The sequence below is a fragment of the Anabrus simplex genome, chromosome 12 (genome assembly GCF_040414725.1).
Source record: "Anabrus simplex isolate iqAnaSimp1 chromosome 12, ASM4041472v1, whole genome shotgun sequence".
Classification (NCBI taxonomy): Eukaryota; Metazoa; Arthropoda; class Insecta; order Orthoptera; family Tettigoniidae; genus Anabrus; species Anabrus simplex.
This window is the reverse complement of record NC_090276.1, coordinates 89,735,799-89,760,497: the sequence shown is the minus strand read 5'-3', so window position 1 is coordinate 89,760,497 and position 24,699 is coordinate 89,735,799. Positions and strand designations below refer to the sequence as shown.

Here is a 24,699-nt window from a genome sequence, read left to right as displayed (position 1 = left end):
ACTGGCTCAGTACTTTGAAGAATGAATGTATCAGCAGAAGAAACATAAGATATGAAAATGAAAGATTCCCTCGGCTGTTCGGATCAGAAGAAAGCAAGAGTTAACCAAGGCATGTCTGATACGAAAGAGGAGAGTGGGAGACCTGGCACAAGCAAGTGGAAGCATTGTGAAACTCAACAAGCCCCCAACTCACAATGGTTGAAGTAACTTGCCAGCTCCCGGTGATCAGCGCGATTTATTTAACATCAGGCACTGTGGTTCCAAATGCCAAAGTAAAATGGAGAATAGCTTGATGATCCAGTAATTTTCTTCGGTTGCGGGAAAGTAAGTATATAGATAAATATAATTCAATATAATTGAATAAGTAATTGTGCTCCTATAGAATTCTAAGAATAGTTGACGTGAAAAAGCAATTGTGAAGAGAAAAAAAAGATAGTAAAAAGCGCAATACCGGAAACAAATGAAAACGTATATGCACAGTGTGCAATTTTTTAAAACGTAAAAAATTCAGGTCATGATTGAGGTATCATAATCTATAAGTTTAATTTCCATATTGATTGTAGCTACAACATAAGATTGATACTGAAGCCTCCACCTTATCAATATATTTATGTAGTATAGTATGTATGAATAGAAATTTGAATATTTTACACAACTCTAAATCACTAAATAAATCTAATGCTTTTTCTAAATCTGAAGTGTACAGATTCAAATGTAACAACTGCAACTCCTCCTACATCGGACAAACTGGCCGCAACTTCTATATCAGATACTCCGAACATATCAACGCCATTAAATACAATAGATTCTCCGCCATAGGACAACACATACAAGACTCCAAGCATAGTTTCACCAATATTGAAAAAGACATGAAAATACTTAAAATCATAAACAAAGGCCCCCTCTTAAACACTACTGAAAATTGCTTTATTCACCTTGATCAATACTTCAACCCTAATTTCAATTTAAACGACATTTCTGAAAAACCCAATATCCTTTTCAACTTCCTAATTCTTCTTCTCAAAAATTCTAAATATCAAAACCCCAATTCTATTTTCCATGCCTTACAAAGTTCCTACCCACATTTTCTACCTCCAATAACCCACCCTAAACTACCCCTCCTTTATCTACCTATCTTATCCTTCCTCAACACCATTTAACTTCAATTTCTTTTATTCTTCCCTTATTCCACTATTCCTCTTCCTCTATTAATTTATTCTATCTTTTCTTTAAAAAAAGAAATCAATTCCACCTTCATTTCGGTTCTTCTCATTCATACTCAACTCCTGCCTTGCGCCGATTTCGACTACCTCAATCATGACCTGAATTTTTTACGTTTTAAAAAATTGCACACTGTGCATATACGTTTTCATTTGTTTCCGGTATTGCGCTTTTTACTATATTTTTTTCTCTTCATAATTGTTTTTCACGTCAACTGTTCTTAGAATTCTATAGGAGCACAATTACTTATTCAATTATATTGAATTATATTATATTTATCTATATACTTACTTTCCTGCAACCGAAGAAAATTACTGGATCATCAAGCTATTCTCCATTTTACTTTGGCGTTTGAAACCACAGTGCCTGATGTTAAACATATTGCGCTGATCACCGGGAGCTGGCAAGTTACTTCAATAGATCTACTAATCTTCAACTCCTGCACGATTATGGATCTTCGTATGTGTTCGATTATGATATGACTTTGTGCCTGACAGTGTTTAAAAACTAGCTCATTTAACCGTTCTCCGCTATTCATAAACATTATAAGACTTTGCCTAACACTGCGTGTGCCATACTGCCGCTCATAAAATTACGCACTGTTTTCTTTTAAGTGACTTACATTTTACTTCTTCTGAATTTTACAGTGTCTACTCCCGTTCATTTTTATATCGCCTCTTCTACTGATCCGGAGTGTACTTGATCTTTTATCTCCTTTTCCTATGCATTGTTTTTCATGTTTTAATCGGCTGATGATGACCTGGACTAGGGTCGAAACCGGTACCACTTCTACTTATTATTAAATAAGAATGTAATTCACTACATTTCTTATTCTTTTGTATTGAATAGGTTGACTCTCTTTATCAATTATTTCAATTTTAACTGTAATATTCTTCAATACGGAACAATGAAATTTTTAACTTCAAGAGCTTGCTCCACTTGGAACAGAAAACGCTGCTCTTTTGTTCCTTGCGCCTACTTGACTTGCTCAGACAATCTCGGGTGCATTGATTGGGGAATTAAGTGACAGAGCACAGCAGCACAATGTATGTTGAAGAGTGGACAAAACTTGAATTAATTTCTTACACTGACAGAGATTGAACACTTGACCCTCCTACAAAGTGGCAGTCACCATATTTGCACAGCCAGCTAAAAGGGTCTGCGAGCAGCGTACGGGACTCTTGTATTCATTTAGAAGTTTCTATTGTGGTTAGGAATGACGTGCATCTATATCTGTACTGAAACATGGGGAATTATGCTACATTGAAGAATACAGGAAATAGCAGCATTCCTCCTCCTGCTTACTTTACAAAATGTCTTACATTTAATGTTGGAAACATTTCTTGGCAGCAATTTCCTCAATTATGCTGAAAGTCGAAGGGCTAAAGGGCCAAGTTTTCAAACTTAAAAAAAAAATAAAAAAATTCGAAAATCACTTCTGGCCTAAATACAGTTCCAGAAAAACAGTCTAAAATCGCGCATTTCTTTACTAGTTTTAAAATTCAATTCCTAGCCAAGTTAACTTATCTGCATAATTCTTTATGTAATGTATTCTTTGGTTCAGTACCCTGTGGTGTTTGTTGATTTGTTTAAAATGTCTGCACCGAATGTAGTTATAAGGGCTTAAGTGAAACTCTGCATCAGCTCACATTAGCGCTCGTAGTGGTAGAAAAAGGCAAACTGCTAATCTAATCTATTGGATAACAATGATTAAGAAAAGGATTGTAATTTTCAGGAATAAATATATTCTCGTACTTATTGTATTTTATTTACCTGAAATTCATAGCCCTATGATGTTTTCTACATCGAGTTGTTTGGCTGTGTTTTTTTTTTAAATGGAATAATAAAACCTGTTAAAAGTTTTACTAAATGACATATCAGCACTTCACTACCTGATGATTGAGTGGTCTTGGAGTGAATCATTTAATATAACTTGTGACTGAACAGAAAACAGAGAGTGGTAACCAGGCAACCACTGCTTGTCATCTCTCTGTACTAAGTCCTCACATTATCACTGTGTAACTGAACTCTGCCTTCTGTGTACAGTAGGTACAAATGGCATCGTGTTATTTCATTTCTAAAAAAATTCAGTCGCGGACAAGGCCTATAGAAAATCATGGTTATGTTTTATTTTACTCAAAAAGTAAAGCAACAATTTATGGCTGGGTTTTGCATCCTGAGCAGCATGGAATTTTTCTACGTAGCTTAACAACATCCATTTGCCTCCCATGACCCCGCCATTGAAGCCAGATCATACACGCACTTTAACTTAATTCATACCATAGCCTTTATCTCCTATTCCGAGTACTCTTCTGCCATTGGTCCCACGCATTTCTTCCAACTATTAATCTCCTTACTTTCATGTCTGTTCCTTCCATACCAAGTCCACCCATTGTTCACTCCTTTGCAGCAAAGTTGGTCTGGAAAAGGAACATTGTACAGATTATTCTTAACATGGATACGATTTTGGGCTGGGATTCTCTCTGGAATTAGCATGAACAGAAAACAGACAGTGTGGTAACCAGGCAACCACTGTTTGTCATCTCTCTGTACTAAGTCCTCACATTATCACTGTGTAACTGAACTCTGCCTTCTATGTACAGTAGGTACAAATGGCATCGTGTTTTAAACTAGTTTTCACTGTCTTTGACTGCCGTTTTGTCTAGGTTACGTGGGAACGTCACGGACGGCAACACAACTCTTTCTTATAATATGTATCTTGCGAATATTTATGGCCATAAAATTGTGTCGGCCACCATTTTGTTCAACGTAGATCTTTATTAGGTGGAGCTATCTTGTGACATGGCATTGGAATGTTGTGTGTTGTCATATTGTTGGATGTAGATCATGACGCAGGGAGAGCCATTCAAAAAGAAACGAGCCAGAGCCTATAAAAGGAAAATGGCTGAAAGGATCATAATGCAATTACCTGCGGAAGAAGGCGTGGTCCTAAACTCGTAGCTGGAGAGACATGGGCGCACGCGTTGATTGTCCATTGCACCCATTCATGCTGACAACACTGAAAGGGAGGCTTCAAAAGAAGAGCAAAGGGGTGTAGAGTGTTTCCTGACAGCACGAGTGAGGAGAACCAAAATTCATCAACGAATGGCGCAAGTGTCCATTGCAAGTGTGAAGGCGTGGCGCAAGCGATTCGCGGAAAGACGTGTGTCGTTTGCCGATGATGCACGGTCTGGAACGCCACACCGCATTGCCGATGCCATTGTCGAGCAGGCTGAGTTATGTTATGTTATGTTTTGAAAGACCGGCGAGTTACGTAACAGTCATTGCCGCTGAGGCGGGAGCGAGCGTCAGAAGTGTTCGCGCCCAGTGGGTGCCTCTCGGTATTCAACCAGCACAGGAAGCGTGTCGAATGTACCTCTCTTTTGAACATGTGCTGTGCTATGTCAAGGAAGGGAATGAGTTCCTATCACGAGTAGTTGCTGAAGACGAGACATGGTGTCATCGCTTCGAATCAGAGTCAAAACGACAGTTTCCAGTGGAAGCATGCAGGGTTGTCGCCACTCCAAAAATCCAATGTGAGCTAAATATGGCTGTGAGAGGCAAACGATTTACCTTAGACACCGACGTCAAGTGGTACGTTCAAAACTGATTTACAACGCAGATGGCTATTCACCATCTTGTGTCGCACTGCCTCAACAGTGCTGGGCAATACTTTTAAAATAATGGTACAGGTTTTCATTTTATAGCCTCCGGCTCGTTTCTTTCTGAATGGCTTTTACACATATTTTGTTCGATTTATTGGAACTCTTATCTCCCCTGTGGGTTGAGTACCTGTACCGGGCTACTAAGAGGGAAACAACCAAGGAATATATTCTCACTCTCTCATTTTCTAAGCCCAAAAACATATCGACGATTCTGTGCTTTTCCGGGTCACGAATAATTTCTTATGACATCACTGTAGGAGGTGTCGCACTATTATGGATGTGCTAGTAAGTCTTGAGCTGTCTCATATCCCCCCATGACTCGACAGTTCCAGAACTGTATGTGTATGAATGTCAAGTTGGGTCCCCAACAGCTCCAAGTGCTTTCCTCGTTGAGCCAGAAGGTAGTGGTACACATCAGTCTGCCAAGCCCACTGAGCAAGACTTTCACACCTGGGACTGGCTGTATAAGGAATGACATTACTAGCATTGCTCATATCTCAGTCACTTTGATGTTGTCAAAGCCAAGGATGAGACTGAGAGAGTAACAAGCTTGCTCTAGCCTATACCACAAGGTACAGTGTAAGCAAGACAAGTTTTTAGAGACGGTTTTGAATTGTGTTCTGCCTAACACCTAATGTTAAACTGAGGTTGAAGGTCAAGGCTGTGGCATGGTGAGTTGCAGATATTGACACTGAAGCTGTCTTTAAGACATCAGGAAGTAATCATTTTCACTTCGGAACAAAGATATTGATAACTTATCTCAGACTGCCAAGGCACTCTACTTCTGATGAAAGAAGTTTTTTTATATGGTTAGTCCCAATGTCAAAGTAGCATGACCAAGTCATGGCACAGCTGGATTCCTTTTTTATAGGAGATCTTGAAAGCAGATCAACTACTGCATTAAAGAACCTCTTTTCTGGGTAAAGATCTTAAGATCTAATATCTAAAGATCAAGAGTATTGCAAGGAAAATTGAATATTCATTACTGATATTCATGTGGATACCTTACAGTAACTTAAAGGTAGTTGACTTTACATACGTGCTACAGAGATGTTCAGAGGAGAAATACCATGGCACTGCATTACCTGAAATCAAACTAGGAAGCTCTTTCCTGGGGAGGAAATGAGCTTCCGTAACAAACCAGCGTACTCTTCTGGCTTAGATAAGAAACTTGGGCAAAAGGGCCACATGGCCTTTGTAACATTATAAATTATGCAAATCTTATTTGAGGCTCTTTGTGATGTCTAGGAACCCATCAGCCCTCGCCCAGAAGTACATTTACTTTTATAACCTAACTAGCTGTAGTACCCGGCATTGCCCGGGTAGCTTTTGAATGTTTACCTTTAATAAGTGTGAAGTGAATGCTTATAGAATTCTTTTTGAGATGTTGATTTTACGACCTATTATGTAGTTTTAGAGTTATTGAGATGTATTTGATTTCAAGTTTTAGATTATTTAATTTTTGAGTAAAACGTTGTCCTTGTGGAAGCTAGAATTGATTGGGAAGTATTTGATTCTTTAAAAAAAATAACTGACAACTATATGTATTTACCCTTCACACTATACATATGATGAACAGGATTTCAGCTGTCATTGAGATTGTCACAATCAGCGTTGTGACCCCAAATGGAGTGGATTCAAAACTAATCTTGGTCATTTTGTACTATATGCGTTTGATACGTGAGCTCGCAACTCAACCACACCAGTAACAATAATTACATCATCACTGCACAGCTACACATGGGAAAGGAGCTACCACTTTGAATCTAATGCCACTCAAATTTTACGAATGTCACAGGACAACATGATTCAGTTTTAACATAAAACAACAAGATTCAACACACAGCAGAGCTGAATATACATATTTTATCCTAATTGTATCCATACGCCTGGTACTCTTTTTAAACTTTGAAAGTGTTTTATTCTATGTATATACATGAAGACAAAATCTTTTATACATATAATGTGATAATTTTACAAGCAAACTATATCATTCAAGCTCCAAAAACATCAACCAAATGTACAAGTATGAAAAAAGACTTGAACACAGAAGTCAACCGATGAACTGAATAACATGCAAGACACGAATGTTCATGTGCATGAAGTGTTCCCACATATATTGTTAATGATAGTGTTTTACAAACTAATTTTAAGACCTAAAGCATATCATTATAGACATATAATTGCATTGTCATACATAGTGACACACACGCCAGTTACCATTTTGACATGCCCCATTTGGACGTGACCAAACATTTATCATATGGCATTCCCCGGACAATGTAATTTTAATCATAGCTTCATGATCTATATGTGAATGTATTATTCAGCTGAAGATGACCCTATATAGGGGGTCAAAACCGGTACTGTAACATAATAAGTGCAATAAATAAGTATTGATAAGGTGGAAGTCCTTTCCTATTTCTAATTTTTATATCTCAACCCCCCTCACTCCCATCGCAAAGCGGCCTGAATTTGGACTTTAAAAAATTCGGAGTGCCGCTATTCATCTCTGCGACCCCGAAAACTATGTATCCGACACTATTTTCATTTATTTGTATATATCACTCTTCCCTTGCCCCCCACCCCAAAGGGGCTGAACTTGGATTTTAAGAAAATTCAGAGTGTTACTATTCATCTCAGCGACCCCAAAAAGTATGGATTTGACACTATTTTAGTTTATTTTTATATATGACCCCCTCGCCCCCCCGCCCCAAAGAGTTCCTTGGGTGTCTTACCCCCACGCGGTTTGTCTCCTGATACTAAGTCATAAGTGTGTCAAAATTGGTCGAAATCGCTCCAATGGTTTAGGAGGAGATGTGGTACAAACCCACCCACATACATACTAGCAAGATACCCGTGCTTCGCTACGGTATTATACTGAAATTTATAATTGAATGCTTATCGTTTTATATATAACCCACCGATATTCGCGATCTGACTCGTTTTCTGAGAGATTCCGCCAAAATTCGTGATCTGACTTGTTTTCTGAGAGATTACGGCAACGTTCCTCCCATTTTTCAATCTTTTATCCAGCAATCGATTTCGTACTTCCCGGGATAGGTCCAGGTATTCCACCCGGTCAGTTGGGTCCCTAAATCTTTGCCATCTTTTCCTATAAGCATTTTTAATGTGGATCAAATCCTTGAGGAGATCCGGCGTGGTGTCGTCTTGAGTGCCTTGGTGGTACTGAACCTCTACTTGGCGGTAAATTACATCTGCTGCCGTTGTCATTGATGACAGTATGACCAGCACCATTGTCACCCGTAGGCAAGTGCGTAAGAATTCTGGCGATACGAATGACATACTTCCGTGCATTATTGACCTTATTACAGAGGTGAACAGTTGCACGGTCAATCATATATCTATCGTTTATTTTAAATATGTTAAAATTTTTGTTTATATGCCAGAAGAATCTACTGTAATCTAAGAAGCTTCTCCAAAGAAAAAGATGGCTCTTGAAAACGAGCCCAGGAGAGATTAAAAATGATCGGTTTATGATCAGAATAAGTACATTGAAAATCCACAGCCTGTTTCCAGTCATTCAACCGGGTCAGGAACGGAATGGATGAGCCCTGCCGAAGCATGTCGCAGTCCACTGGGCCAATGATTAAATGAATGACAAATGAAATGAAATGATATTGGAGAGTGTTGCTGGAATGAATGATGACGGGGAAAACCGGAGTACCCGGAGAAAAACCTGTCCCGCCTCCGCTTTGTCCAGCACAAATCTCACATGGAGTGACCGGAATTTGAACCACGAAACTCAGCGGTGAGAAGCCAGCGCACTGCCGCCTGAGCCACGGAGGCTCCTTATAAGTACATTAGGAACAGTAAAATCAATTGGTCTCACCTCCGTTTTCACCCCACCGCGGTTAAGTTGATTTACCTCCCCCCCCCCAAAAAAAAAAAGAAAACGTGTTCCTTTATGTTCAAAGGAGATTCCAAATACCAATGTTCACGTGTGTTACCTTCAGTTTTGAGATATAAGTATTCCCATAAAAATAATTCACTTTTTTCACTTACTTTCACACTCCCCGCCCCCCTTAAGTGAATTTTCCGGCAAAAAATACTTGTTTCTTTAATAGTAAAGGATCTTCTAAATACCGATTATCTTCAGTTTTTGAGATATGTGTCCTCATGAAACGAATTCAACTCCTTTTCACACTCGCCCCCAAAAATGATTCTCCGCCCCCCCCCCCCCACCTTCATTGGATTTTTCGAGAATACCTGTTTCTTTACTTTAACAGGAGATTCCAAATACCAATTTTTACGTCTGCAACATTTTACGTTTCTGAGATATACTGTAGAAATAGTCTTTTTAAAAATTCACCCCAATTTGTCACTCCTGTTTAACCCCCCTTAATTAGATTTTCCAAAAACAAAAAAATAAATGTTTCGGTATTCTTAAAGGAGATTCCATATACTAACTGTCTGGTCTGTAATATCTTCAGTTTCTGAGATATAAGTATCCTCATTAAATACATTCAACCCCTTATTCACACTTTTCACCCCTCCTATTGGGATTTTTCGAAAACAAAAAATACGTGTTCTTTTATTTTTAAAGGAGATTCTAAATATCAATTTTTACATCTGCAAACTTTTGAAGTTTTGAGATATAGTTACACACATTTTTAAAATACACCCCCCTTTCACCCCCCCCCCCCCACTATTTGGATTTTCTATAAATAAAAAGTACATGTTTCTTTATTTATAAAGGAGATCCCAAATACCGATTTTCAGGTCTGTAACATCGTCAGTTTCTGATAAATAAGGATGCTTAATAAAGGCTTTAAACTATTTTTCACCCCTCGTATTGGGATTTTCCGAAAACAAAAAAATACATGTTTCTTTATTTTAAAAGTAGATTCTAAGTACCAATTTTTACATCTGTAAACTTTGAAAGTTTTGAGATACAGATACACTCATTTTAAAAATTCACCCCCCTTTCAACCCTTCACTATTTGGATTTTCCAAAAACAAAAAGTACATGTTTCTTTATTTTTAAAGGAGATCCCAAATACCTTTTCTCAGATCTGTAATATCTTCAGTTTCTCAGATATAAGTATCCTCATTAAAGGCATTTAAATCCTATTTGGATTTTCAAAAAAAAAAAAAAAAAAAACATATTTATTTATTTTTAAAGGAGATTCTAAATACCAATTTTTACATCTGTAAACTTTCAAAGTTTTACGATGTAGACACACTCATTTTAAAAATTCACCCCCCTTTTCACCCCCCATTATTTGGATTTTCCAAAAACGAAAAAAATACCTGTTTCTTTATTTTTAAAGTAGATCCCAAATACCAATTTTTAGGTCTGTAATATCTTCAGGTTCTGAAATATAAGTAGCCTCATTAAAGGCATTCAACCCATTTTCACCCTTTTCCACCCTTCTTCCTATTGGGATTTTCCGAAAACAAAATATTGTGTTTTTCTTTATTTTTAAAGGAGATTCTATATACTAATTTTTACATCTATAAACTTTAAAAGTTTTGAGATATAGATACTCATTTTCAAAATTCACCCCCTTTTCCCCCCCCCCCATTAATTGGATTTTTCAAAAACAAAAGAATACGTGTTTCTTTATTTTTAAAGGAGATCCCAAACACCGATTTTCAGGTCTGTAATATTTTCAGTTTCTGAGATATAAGTATCGTCATTAAAGGCATTCAACCCATTTTTCACCCCTTTTTACCTCTCCTAATGGGATTTTCCGAAAACAAAAAAATACGTGTTTCTTTAATTATAATTAAAATTCTAAATACCAATTTTTACATGTGTAAACTTTCGAAGTTTTGAGATACTGATAGACGCATTTTAATAATTCACCCCCCTTTTCCCCCTCCCATTAATTGGATTTTCCAAAAACAAAGAAATACGTGTTTCTTTATTTTTTAAAAGAGATCATGTGTACCAATTTTCAGGTCTGTAATATCTTCAGTTTCTGAGATATAAGTACCGGTATCCTGATTAAAGGCATTCAACCACTTTTTCACCCTTTTTTTCACCCCTCCTTTTGGAATTTTCTGAAAACAAAAAAATATGTGTTTCCTTATTTTTAAAGAAGATCCTAAATACCAATTTTTACATCTGTAAACTTTTAAAATTTTGAGATATAGATGCACTCATTTTAAAATTTCAACCCCTTTTCACCCCCTTAGCGACGTAATATCCAAAAATCCTCTCTTAGCGAGCACCTACATCTTAATATGAATATATCCACAAAATTTCATTCCTTTATGTACAGTAGTTTTGGCTCGGCGATGATGAATCAGTCAGTCAGTCAGTCAGTCAGGACAAGTTATTTTATATATATAGATATATATGAACAGCAGCACCCGTCATTGTCCAACATGAAAAGGGATGTGACGTCATTGCCATCAATGATGATAATTACATTACCTTACCAACCCCGGCAGAATAAAAGCACAAATAAATAGACCATATAGGCCTGAAGGAAGAATGTAGAATACAGAACAGCAAATATTTGCGGGGATGTCAATATAATTGGTCCATTATTGGACATTATAAATTTTCCAGCTAACTTTGTAACATTATAAATTATGCAAGTCTTATTTGAAATTCCTTATAGAGGAGACATTGGTTCGTTGCGATGTCTAGAATCCCATCAGTCCTTCCCCAGAAGTACATTTACTTTTCACCCCAATGTGCCAATTTGGACTCATCAATTGGTAACTAGCACACCTACCAGGAATAAAAACCGCTTTTGTCACTAGCCAGAATGATAAATTAATTCAGTTACAGAATGATCTTACTTCCTAAGTAAACAGGTCAGCAGTATTGTTGAACGCCCAACCACATCCTTCGCGAGAAGGATGCGAGAAGTGAACAAAGGACAGAGTCATTCTATACATAGCTGAATATAGTGAGCATTGGGTGGCATGATGTCAACTATTAATAAAACTTGTGCTGATCCTTCCACTAACACAACCAGTGAAAATGTTGGTCCAGTGATCATGGTGAGTACTGTTTTTGACTAGCCAGCCATTCTCCCTTAAAGCTAATCAAAAGAGGAAAAAAAAGTAAGAGGTCCGGCTTTCTGAAGAATTGGGGTATCTGCAAAAAGTTGGGAAGGGTATGAGAATCCCTTCGCCTCATAAACCTAACACTGTCGGGGTCGGAGAAGAAAGATGAAGCAATGTCAGACTCTAATAATAGCCGTGTGGTTGCAAAACCTTGCTCTCAAGTTCAGAGAATGTAAGAGCCATCCCTATTAGTCACCTCTTACAACACGCAGGAGATACTGTGGATATAGTTTTGCTGCCTGCACGCATAGGGGAAACCAATTTAATCTGTTCAGTTGTATTGTTTCTAGCAAGCTGCTTTCCTTATTTTTTTTATTTTTCTCTCCTTGTACTGGACGAGTTGGCTGTGTGGTTAGGAGCGCGCGGCTGTGAGCTTGCATCCGGGAGATAGTGGGTTCGAATCCCACTGTCGGCAGCCCTGAAGATGGTTTTCCGTGTTTTCCCATTTGCCTACCAGGCAAATGCTGGGGCTGTACCTTCATTAAGGCCACGCCCGCTTCCTTCCAACTCCTAGGCCTTTTCTATCCCATGTCGCCGTAAGACCTATCTGTGTCAGTGCGATATAAAGCCACTAGCAAAAAAAAAAGTCTCTCCTTGTCTTCTGGAGTTAGCTTTGAAATCTGCTATTTGCTGGTCCTGCCAAGGGATACGTTATTTTTGGCACCATATAGGCTATGTTTTGTACAGTGATATTCGAGATTTGGGAAAAATATCCATCCCAAAGAAAGTAACATATACAGCAATAAAATCAGGAAGCAGTTTGTATTCGTGTTTCTACTATCCTCTTAGAATAGTCATTACAAAATAGAATAATATCTTTCATTCAGACTTTTTTTCTTTGTATAAGCACTCAAATAAATTAGAATTGCTGTTTTTGGGGTATCAGCAAAATCAGAATGCTCAAGTAAACACACTTTGCGGGTGGTTGAAGAAATATTTTCCCTTTAGGTGCTGTGGTTGGATATTATGGTTTTAAACAATTAGGGAAAAGTATCGTTTGTGCCCAAATGATGATGATGGTGGCTCTAACTTCTTGATGGTGGGAGGGTGGCAGTAGTGGCGATTGGGAATTAGAAATGTGGGGGGAGGGGAGATACATACATTTGTAGACACTAAAAAGTACCTGCGTCTGGGGGATATAGCAGACAGGGAGTAGCCATCAAATTGTAAGTTTATGTTCTTTGTGCAAATTTTGATAGAGATATAAAGGTTGACAGCCTACCAAATTAAGTGCAGTTTTAATAGTTTTTTGACATATTGATTCAATACTAAACAATAAAACTTTCACCATGTGTTACAATTAAATAGAAATACAGCATGAATGTATGATTAGAAATAAATTAATATTTGACTGCACACCATGAAATTCAGACGCATTGACTGAGTGGGATTGCCTGACTGTGCCCATGATCTTTGCAAAAATACAGGGAAATTATTTTATCCATTTGGAGGATTCTCACTCGCCCGCTCGCCTGTCTCACGCCAAGCACTTTGCCGTAATGCGGCCACCGCATGTTTTTGAACGAAATTTCCTGTTATTTATAAAGGTATTTTGTATATACACATGCTCACATAATGAAAATGGCATTGGAACAACACACTGAGCACTAAACACATGAACACTTGACTAAACTGAACCTTATGCTGCATAGGAGGGGAACTTGTGGCGCCGAGAACCGCATTACGGCAAATTGCTCGGTGGGAGACAGGCTTTCAGCGCAAGCAAGTGACGATCCCTCGAATGGATAAAATAATGTTCCTGTTTATATCCACGATACCCTTTGTCGCAGGACATGGTACACATTGCTGTGCAAATCTCCACTACTTGCTGTAGCACTGTACAAATTGGTCAGCCACGACGAACAACATTTTAAGGTATTTCCTCTTAAGTACAGGATGACCCTAAAGTCATGCCACCAAAATATACACAACATGACCAACAGATGGCGCTGGACAGCAACACATCAGTGATGCCGCATAAGACCCGCATACGGTATAAAAGGAGCTATCGTGAGAGAGGGCGTCAAATGCCCAAACCTCAAATGAGAAGTATGGAAATCTAAAGCACATTATGTTGCAAGCATCTGACACACTGTTCCATTTACAAAAATTGAAAACAATGAGAAAAAACGTATAGTTCTGAGAGCAAGGCATCGGAGACTGATACTGCAGCCCAGACAATGCGCCCCTCTCCCCACCAACTCGCCTCACGTGGCTTGCTGCTGAATGCTCGATTGGTGCAGGGAACGGGGAGATAGGTGTGCTAAGCTTCGCTCAGTCAGATCGCCACTGCTAACGAACGAGAGATAGCTCAAAGACTCTAAGTTCTCCGGAAGTGTCCAAATTGATACGTGTTCCTCATCGTATATACTTCCTTACCTCATAATCAGAGATACCAGAGTGCTAGTATTACACTCCCTTTTGCTTCTGCATCCTTGTAGGAAGAAACTGCAAGGCTGATCTTATAGGGGTAATATAGTTTTCTTTTTATAGGTAGATCTGCTAAAATGAAATGCAATCTTTCAGGTTTAGTGTTCTCTTTAGTTGGTTGGAATCGAACCCGTGATCATGGGTCGGACACCACCATTGATCTACTGAGGAAGCTAATAAACCAGTGAACAATAGGTATGACCGCTGGTAATGTTGTAAAATTCAAAATTTTAATTTAACAGTAATAATAATAATAATAATAATAATAATAATAATAATAATAAAAAAAAAATGGTACATGGCATCTGTATAGGCTTGGTGGTGACCTAATGAGAATGAAATTAATGGCGAAGACGTGATAAACACCCAATCCCCAAGCCAGGGGAATTAAGAGTACGAGGGGTTGATTCTCAGAGTTGAACTGGGGCTGTCGGACCAAAGGCAAGCATTCTGTCCATATCTCCACAAAGCCGGACTTTGATTTGGTAAACCTTAGGCTAGCATCTCCACTCAACGGCTGTTGAGTATTGGCAGAGCAGAGGCCAGGGCAGTAGCTTGTGAAGCAGCCTTGACAACACAGCAGTCTACTCCGTTGGCTATTGGCTGCAGCTCAAGACACTTAAGGTTTGATGTTCACTAAACCAACTATCGAAAAGTCTAGTGGTAGTCCACGTCTTGATCCCAGCATACACCACTGCTAAGGGGGAGCAAATATGTCGTTATATTTTATTTTATGAGAAGTCTGTAATGTCTATGAAGACAGTTTGGATTGTTGTGGTAAACGTGCGACTCTTGTTCTGATTTCAGGAAATGCTCTACACATGAACCATGACAGAAGAAACACTCCCCAATGGGGGAATGGCTGGCGATGCTCCTGTGCCGTCTCCAGACTCGGACTTTGACGAATTGTTTGAGATCCCAGACACCGTCGACTTAGGGAGTGACGGCGGACCCACATCTCTAGAAAGTCAAGATGAGGCTGCTGGTTCAAGTAAGTTGTCTGCTTCATGATTTGAGTCTAGTTAGTGCATGCATTGGCGTATATCTGTTCATTAATGTTCTGTTATGAATTTGCTACTTTTAACCAAACTAAGAAAATCTGTCCTTGAACTAAAATGTTCCCTTCACAGAGAGAGTATCTGGACTTATTGAGAAACTCAACAACTCTCCAGATTTCATTCTGGATTGCTACAAGCACAAAGTTTAACTTCATTAAAAAAAATATAATAAAAAAAAAAACATTAAATTTGATCATTATTGTTACCGTGTTTTAGCGGTAGGTAGAGGCGTAAGAAGGTGCGGGCGTGAATGGGTTTCAAACTACGGAATCAAAGTTAATGTAAAAGTAATTTAAAATTTAACTAGGTTATATTTTCTTTTCAAAAACAAAGCAATAACAGACATGGCAGGTACAATGTAGCAAAACAAGGGGAGATACAATATTTACAGGTTTTGGGCTTCACGCCCTGACTTCTGCGATCAGCTCAGTTTTACCACAAACACAAGTTTTAACAGAGGGGCAGAAAACCCCATTCATCCCTAGGAGCCCCTGGCTCCGAATTACACAGAAAAGCCTCCACGAGGCATATGACACTCCAATTTCAAAAGAGCGATCCGCTCTTAAAATTTAAGCCTCTCAAAGGCCAAACCAAACTCTACCTTCAAGCTGTCCTTTAAGGACGTATTCACAGGGGTAAAATACCCAACCTACAGAGGTCTATTACATGAAAAGAAGGTTGATTACATGACCTCTAAAATAACAATTTGAGAGGAGGCGATCTTGCACTCCTAATACACTTTGTTTTTTTTTTTTAAAACCTAATCTGGCTCTGGGCCGCTAACGCAAGGGCTAATCCCATACTACAGAGGTGACTTAGAGAAGAACACTTTACATTACATAAACGAAGAATAGTTTGAGAAAATAAGTTCACCTCAAAACAAATGTGAGTGGGAGCTCGAGAGGGTTAGCACTCTCTATCCCAATATGTAGCTTTACAAGAAAAAGATGAAAAGAGTAATTACATTTTAGGAAAAGGTTACATGATGGAAATGCTTCGAACCCGCCGCGAGTGTTAAACTGCCGACCTAGCAAGAAAAGAAGTTATTAATAGGCCATTACCTGGTGTTGAACGGCTGAAGAAGAAAGAGGCGCTTCCCGCCTCCTGCTATGTACTTAATACACTGAAAGATGGAACAGAAGTGGCCCGGAGACCCCAAAATCAGCAGTTTATATCCTCTCGCGGAAGATTCTAGGCGTTAGGGGAAATAAAACACCCTCCCTCAAAGTTTTTATTGGTTCGGGAAAAGAAACCCCTACATAGAGGAAAAAGAAACACATTATTGGTGGAAAATTAATTAAAGAAATTCGGGATTGGCTAGATCCAAAATAAGGGGAAAAAGAGGGGTATACAGCCAACTTAAACCATGACAGAAAGAAATTTAACAAAGAACAAACTCTTGAAATAAAAATTTCTCCAACAAAATAGTTCTTTGATTTCGCACTAGGTTGCACTATTGTAATTCTTCAGTAGTGTCCTCTAGAAGAGAAAGTTCACACTTCTTACTTCAAGCGAAACAAAAACACATCAAAAGTGACACAGTTCAAAAACTCAAAATTTTCCACGTGGTGACATCTTCTGAGAAAGTAGAGAATTAATAGAATAGATAAAGTTCAACCTTCCTCCAGAAGAGGAGTTTCAACTGGCGCAACTTTTAAATAAACAGAGTAGAGGTGTACCGCCCGGTACAGACCTCCCCCCCCCAAAAGTTCCTCCAGGGGTGACACATGAAATCAGTTTGAAACAAAGTCCAAGTAATGATGTTGATATTAAGATTAATTGCAGAAGCATTTATAAGATTTTAGTAATTTGGTTGGTTTCAATTTCAAAATTTTGTTGTTGCAGGTGCAGTAAAGTCTTTCTGTTTGTAGTAGTTGAATTTCTGAAGATAAACCTTTAATGCTTAAAAGTGAAGAAAAGTTTTGCAATGTCCACCAAATATTGTTGTTAAATTCCCAAATGTAGTTATCTCTTATAGTAACTGTCCATGTAGTTGATGTTGATGAAGTTGGATGGCCGGACCGGCCGTTGCAGCTTGCGTCCAAAAGGAGGCCGCTCGGACCCCTTAAGTACCCTGAGATACCGCTCGCCCGCACTATGAGGGGAGCAGAGGTGTTGAAGTACGCCGCGCCCGCGGTGAACAGATACAGGCTGCGGGCATGTAGCAGGACGTGCGCCGCACATCAGCCTTGGCCGGGGGGAGAGCTCCGGCTCGCCGTGCACATGTCGTCCTCGCTGGAGAGGAGGGGGCCCATCCCCCTCCCCAGTCGCTGCACGGCGCTGCGCGGCTGCGGGGGCGCTGAAACATTAAAGCTAGGCGGCAGAATTGTGTTGGACTATCATCTTCTTTGAGGGTACAGGCTTGTGGAGAGGTTGAGGGGCCAGCGGCGTGTAGATATCCATGGCATTTACTATTATGAAGCCACAGTGTAAGGTGAAGCAGGAGACGGGAGCGTGGTAATGGCCGTGGCAAGAACAGGATGGCAGTTTAACGGATCGGGGTGGGTTTTACAAAAGGCTTACATCTAAAACCAAAATATTACAGAAGGGGCAGAATGCCTTAAAAGTGAAACTCAAAAAAAATATAACCTTCATATCCTTTCAAAATAATATGAAGCAAGTTAACACAAAATTACACCGGTTTCACCTGGGACAGGTGAACTCTAAATATCCTCTCGGTGGCTGGATTACTTAGCAATAAGGTAACCGGCGTAAGAAAATCGAGAATGATACAAGGCCCATGAAATCTGGGGGCAAGCTTGCCCGCGGGAACAAAATTTTTGACCATAACCTGGTCACCTACCTTCAAAGGGGTGGGTCTCCGTCCACGATCATACCTTTCCCTAACCTTTTCATGAGACACTTTAAGATTGGCTTTAGCCTTCTTCCAAAGATCTTTAATGTTATCCGGATCTATTGTCTCGGGTAGAATGTCATTCAAAGACCAGAGGTTAGAGAGCGGCGAGTTGGGAACAAACTTGAACATCAAGGAAGCTGGAGTAAACTTGTGAGATTCATGAACCGCCGAATTCAAAGCAAAAGCTATCCAATGCAGGGACGTGTCCCACCTGGAAGGATCTTCATGATGATAGGCAATGAGTGCGGACCTGAGATTACGGTTAACCCGTTCAGCCAGAGATGGTTGAGGATAATAAGCAGATGTAGTTACATGAGAGATGGACAAGTCAAAACAGAATTTACGAAATAAATTAGATGTAAAAGCCTTAGCATTATCAGATACAATATATTGACACGGACCAAAAGAAGCAAAAACAGAATTTAAGCAAGTAATGGTTGACTGAGCGGTAGCCAGCTTAGTCGGAAATAACCAGGAAAATCTTGTAAAACCATCTACACACACAAGGATGAACTTGTTGGCATTGCCCTTTGACTGGGGGAAGGGTCCCACATAATCAATATACAGGCGTTCCATGGGGCGCGACGCTTGATGAGAAGACAAAAGGCCTACTTTAGTGGACATGGTGGGTTTACTGAGCAAACAAGATTTACAAGCTTTTACAAGTTCACGGATTTCACCGTCCATACCTTTCCAGATGAACATTTCACGAATCTTTTCACGAGTTTTAAAGATACCCAGATGCCCCCCCAATGGGGTCTCATGATAGTATTTGAAGATCATAGGTACAAGAACCGCTGGAACAACAACTTTCATCAACTTATCATGCCTCGAAGGGCAACATAGAACACCATTCCTCAGAACATAAGGGACAGCATGTTCCCCAGAAGAAAGGGTTTCCATTATCGGAGCCAGCGTCGGATCTTCACGTTGGTATTTCTCAATATCCCTAAAAAGCATGGGAGCATCTGTTAAGATGGCATTCACACCAGATAGTATGGACTCGGAAGGTGATGAACTGTCGACCGGTTCGTGGGTCTCTGCGTCGTTATGAAACATACGGCTGAGTCCATCGGCAACAACATTTTCGGTACCTCTGATATGTCGTACATCAAATTGGAAGGCAGAAATACGGATGGCCCAACGGGCTATACGACCAGTACGACGCGGCCTACCTAAGACCCAGCTTAAGGCTTGATTATCTGTCTCCAGGTCGAATTTGACATGTTCCAGATAGAGACGGAACTTTTCTAAGGCGAATAAGACTGCCAACCCTTCGAGCTCATAGATGGAATACTTGGCTTCTTGAGCCGATAGAGTCCTAGATGCATAGGCGATGGGACGCCTCCCTAGTTCAGTCTCTTGAAGAAGGACTGCAGCTACAGCTGACGACGACGCGTCCGTTTGGACGATGAATTTCTTCGAGAAATCAGGCATAGCAAGTACAGGGGCATTACAGAGAGCTAATTTAAGATCTTCGAAAGCGGCTTGTTGAGAAGGTCCCCACTCGAATTTGATGCCTTTCCTACGAAGAAGGTTTAAGGGCGCCGCTCTATTAGCGAAGTTAGGAATAAACTTCCTGAAGAAATTCACCATACCAATGAATCTAGCGATACCTTTGATGTCCTTAGGAGGTTTAAAATCACGGATGGCCTGTGTTCTAGAATGATCGACAGCTACCCCATCGGGAGACACAATATGCCCTAGAAATGACATAGAGGGCTTAGCAAAGGCAACCTTGGACAACTTGACAGTTAACCCAGCCTTACGAAGGCGATTGAGAACTTCTCGCAGATGATCTAGATGTTCTTCAAAAGTCTCGGAAAATACGACGACATCATCCAAGTAGTGATATAAGTACTCAAATTTGATGTCGGAGAAGACCCTATCTAGTAGCCTAGTGAGCACAGCTGCCCCCGTGGGGAGCCCGAAAGGCACGCGGTTGTATTCGTATAAATTCCAGTCCGTGGCAAACGCTGTAAGATGTTTAGACTCTTCGGCAAGGGGAATTTGATTATAGGCCTGATTCAAGTCCAAGATGGTGAAGAACTTGGCCTTACGAAACCATGAAAAGCAAGAATGAAGGTCGGGAAGGGGCACAGATTGCAACACCACCTTCCGATTGAGAGCCCTGTAATCAATGACAGGCCTGAAGCCTCCTTGGGGTTTCGGGACTAGAAAAATAGGCGAAGAATACGCTGACTTAGAGGGCCTAATAATACCATCTTTCAACATCTGATCGATGATTTCTTTCAGAGCCTTCATTTTAGGTGGAGATAGCCTATACGGTGGAAAACGGACAGGAATTGAATCCGTGACCTCAATTTTGTATTCAATAAGGTCAGTAACACCAAGAGTATCAGAGAACACCTCGGGAAACGACTGACACAGTTTCCGAATACTATCAGCCTGCTCCTCAGGTAGATGTCTAAGGTCTAACAACATCTCATCCTGGGTTGGCGAAATAGATGAACATGATACAGAATTACACTTTAACAAGGGAATTCTACAATTGGACGCAAATTTGAATGTGCACGACCTACTCTGGAGATCGAGCACAAGACCAGTGTGAGAAATGAAGTCCGCTCCCAATATGATGGGGCAAGACAAACGCTTGGCCACAAACAATTTGATCTTCCATGTAAATTTAAAAACCCGAATTTTGACATGTAAGGAACCTAGAATTTCTAATGGAGATGAATTAGCCGAAACATATTTAACAGGAGATGAGTCATAGTCAGGGAGTTTACAAACAGATTTCAATTTAGAATACCAATCAGCCGAAATAATGGAACAAACACTGCCTGAATCTAAGAGAGCTGTTATAGGCTCGTTATTTAACTCAATCTTAAGAAAAGGAACAGGTGCGGGGGTATCCGCCGCAATCCTAAGACACTCTTTAGGGCATTCAAAAGATGAATTTGAAGGCTGGTCGTTCTCTGCATTTACAACCTGTTTACTAGGGGCTGAGTCTCGGGAAGATGGATTAGTCGGCTCAGCCGACGCCACTAGTCACTTTTTATTATTGGCATAGCTGGAATTTGCACCAGAAGTTGAGCAGGAGGGGGTGCTATTTGAGTTTGGGCAATTCTTGGCGATATGTGAGAAGGCCCCACACTTAAAACAGCCTTGTGATGACCCTGCTCCATTCCTTGTCCCACTTGACTTGATCAGAGGACACTTATTCCGCAGATGGTCAGGCGACCCGCAAGCATAACATTTACGGGGATTGACTGGTCGGCGAGGTGGAGGCCGAGTGTTACTAAAGGAAGGCGGGGGTTCTTTCGCGACACGCAAAGAATCGGCGTATCTAACTCCTTCCGCTGAGACTGCCAATGCTTCAAGTTCCGAGAACGTTTGCGGGCACGCCGCGAAACACAAATATGACCTATAGGATGGTGAAATACCTTCCACAATAGCTTGTACAATTTGATCCTCAGGGAAGTGAAGAGCAAACACCCTAGTATAAAACTTAATATCTTGGATGAAGTCTGCCAGGTTTTCATCCAAGCGCTGTACCCGATAATAGTATTTCTGAATAAGGGAGGACCTGGCCCTAGCCGGGATGAAGTTAGCTAGCAAATGGGCATGGAAATCCTCAATAGAAGATTGCTCAGCGATGGCTCTAACTATTTTGTCAGATAGAACACCAATAGCATAAGGATAGATAATTTGCAAAATTTGACATGGGGAAAGAGAAAACACAAGGGCATGATCCTGAAATTCCACTAGAAATCTTAAAAATGAAATTACGTCACTGGTGGTGTTGACGGAAAACTTAGAGATACCTCTAAGCAACATTGCCAATGGATGAGGCAAGCTGCTGAACCCAGGTGACATAGTCGTTAAAGGTTTCAATGGCAAAGAAGTTAATTCAGAGCGGATGTTACTCAATGACGCACGGCGTTCAGATTCGTTGTTCGATGGGGCAGAGATAGTTTGAGCAGCAACGGTTATCCTATTGACTTCTCCCTGAGGAGGCTCTTCCTCGTTACCTACATTCACCGTGGCGGGTTGATCAGTTTTGGGAGGAGCTTCGCCAGTTAGCAATTGAGTGACCTTATTAGACAATTCAGAAATAGTTTCAAGGAGCGTATTAGCTTGCTTCCTCTGAACGTCATTCACCTTTAGAGACAACAGATCATTAACTCTATTTGCAAAGTGATACAGCCTGCCTTGCACACGCTTAATTTGATTAGGAGATGGATCGTTTTCATCAAAAAAGCTGACTACCGATGCAAGCCCAGTAATATTCTCGACAATCGTGGAAAGAGAGTCATCAATTTCTTTCTCTCCCAAATTGGGGATGGAAATGGGCAAATCAAGGGACTCTCTAAGCTTGTTAGTGTCTATTGCAACCGTGCCTCCAGATTGAACGTTTCTGATAGTTAACTCATATATCAACTCCTCTTTGCGCAAGTAGTTAAGGAGGAGAACATCGCGAGGGCCGGGCATGATGACAGAACAATTTTGAAAAACTCAAAAAATTCCAGCAACTGAGAAAATTGTTAGAGTTCGAATCAAAGCAATGTTTAGCCGTCAAAAGGGGCTAAATTGAGACCCATTCAACCACGCTCTGCTACCACTTGTTACCGTGTTTTAGCGGTAGGTAGAGGCGTAAGAAGGTGCGGGCGTGAATGGGTTTCAAACTACGGAATCAAAGTTAATGTAAAAGTAATTTAAAATTTAACTAGGTTATATTTTCTTTTCAAAAACAAAGCAATAACAGACATGGCAGGTACAATGTAGCAAAACAAGGGGAGATACAATATTTACAGGTTTTGGGCTTCACGCCCTGACTTCTGCGATCAGCTCAGTTTTACCACAAACACAAGTTTTAACAGAGGGGCAGAAAACCCCATTCATCCCTAGGAGCCCCTGGCTCCGAATTACACAGAAAAGCCTCCACGAGGCATATGACACTCCAATTTCAAAAGAGCGATCCGCTCTTAAAATTTAAGCCTCTCAAAGGCCAAACCAAACTCTACCTTCAAGCTGTCCTTTAAGGACGTATTCACAGGGGTAAAATACCCAACCTACAGAGGTCTATTACATGAAAAGAAGGTTGATTACATGACCTCTAAAATAACAATTTGAGAGGAGGCGATCTTGCACTCCTAATACACTTTTTTTTTTTTTTTTTAAAACCTAATCTGGCTCTGGGCCGCTAACGCAAGGGCTAATCCCATACTACAGAGGTGACTTAGAGAAGAACACTTTACATTACATAAACGAAGAATAGTTTGAGAAAATAAGTTCACCTCAAAACAAATGTGAGTGGGAGCTCGAGAGGGTTAGCACTCTCTATCCCAATATGTAGCTTTACAAGAAAAAGATGAAAAGAGTAATTACATTTTAGGAAAAGGTTACATGATGGAAATGCTTCGAACCCGCCGCGAGTGTTAAACTGCCGACCTAGCAAGAAAAGAAGTTATTAATAGGCCATTACCTGGTGTTGAACGGCTGAAGAAGAAAGAGGCGCTTCCCGCCTCCTGCTATGTACTTAATACACTGAAAGATGGAACAGAAGTGGCCCGGAGACCCCAAAATCAGCAGTTTATATCCTCTCGCGGAAGATTCTAGGCGTTAGGGGAAATAAAACACCCTCCCTCAAAGTTTTTATTGGTTCGGGAAAAGAAACCCCTACATAGAGGAAAAAGAAACACATTATTGGTGGAAAATTAATTAAAGAAATTCGGGATTGGCTAGATCCAAAATAAGGGGAAAAAGAGGGGTATACAGCCAACTTAAACCATGACAGAAAGAAATTTAACAAAGAACAAACTCTTGAAATAAAAATTTCTCCAACAAAATAGTTCTTTGATTTCGCACTAGGTTGCACTATTGTAATTCTTCAGTAGTGTCCTCTAGAAGAGAAAGTTCACACTTCTTACTTCAAGCGAAACAAAAACACATCAAAAGTGACACAGTTCAAAAACTCAAAATTTTCCACGTGGTGACATCTTCTGAGAAAGTAGAGAATTAATAGAATAGATAAAGTTCAACCTTCCTCCAGAAGAGGAGTTTCAACTGGCGCAACTTTTAAATAAACAGAGTAGAGGTGTACCGCCCGGTACAATTATCATCTGATAAATCATCATCATCATCATCAATGTCCCACTCCAGTCGCCCGGGTGTGGTTAACAAGCGTCCTCCACTCCTTTCTGTCCTTCCACTTTTCCTGATCCATTACTTCTGCCACATCCAATCCAGCTTCTCTAATGTCCTTCCAAATCTGATCCATCCACCTTCTTCTCGGTCTTCCAACTGGTCTCTTTTCCTTAACTTCTCTTTCCAATTTTCTTCTTGCTACCTGTTCCTTTCCCATTCTTTTTACATGTCCGAACCATCTCAGTCCTGCTTTCTGTATCTTCTGTACTAACGATTCTATATTTAGCTCTTCTCTGATTTTAATATT

The 24,699-nt window shown here is 40.1% G+C and overlaps 1 protein-coding gene across 3 annotated transcripts in view; it reads left to right on the top strand.

Moving 5' to 3' along the window:
- Positions 1–24,699, top strand: part of Pld (Phospholipase D) — a 229,745-nt gene that overhangs the window by 5,981 nt on the left and 199,065 nt on the right. For 2 of the 3 annotated variants that reach the window (XM_068229897.1, XM_067156356.2), the window contains exon 2: positions 15,174–15,357. In XM_068229897.1, coding sequence (XP_068085998.1) covers positions 15,195–15,357 — 163 coding nt within the window. In that variant the 5' untranslated portion in view covers positions 15,174–15,194. Of the gene's footprint in view, positions 1–15,173; positions 15,358–24,699 lie in introns of those variants that run through there. The other variant, XM_067156357.2, reaches the window with a different exon arrangement.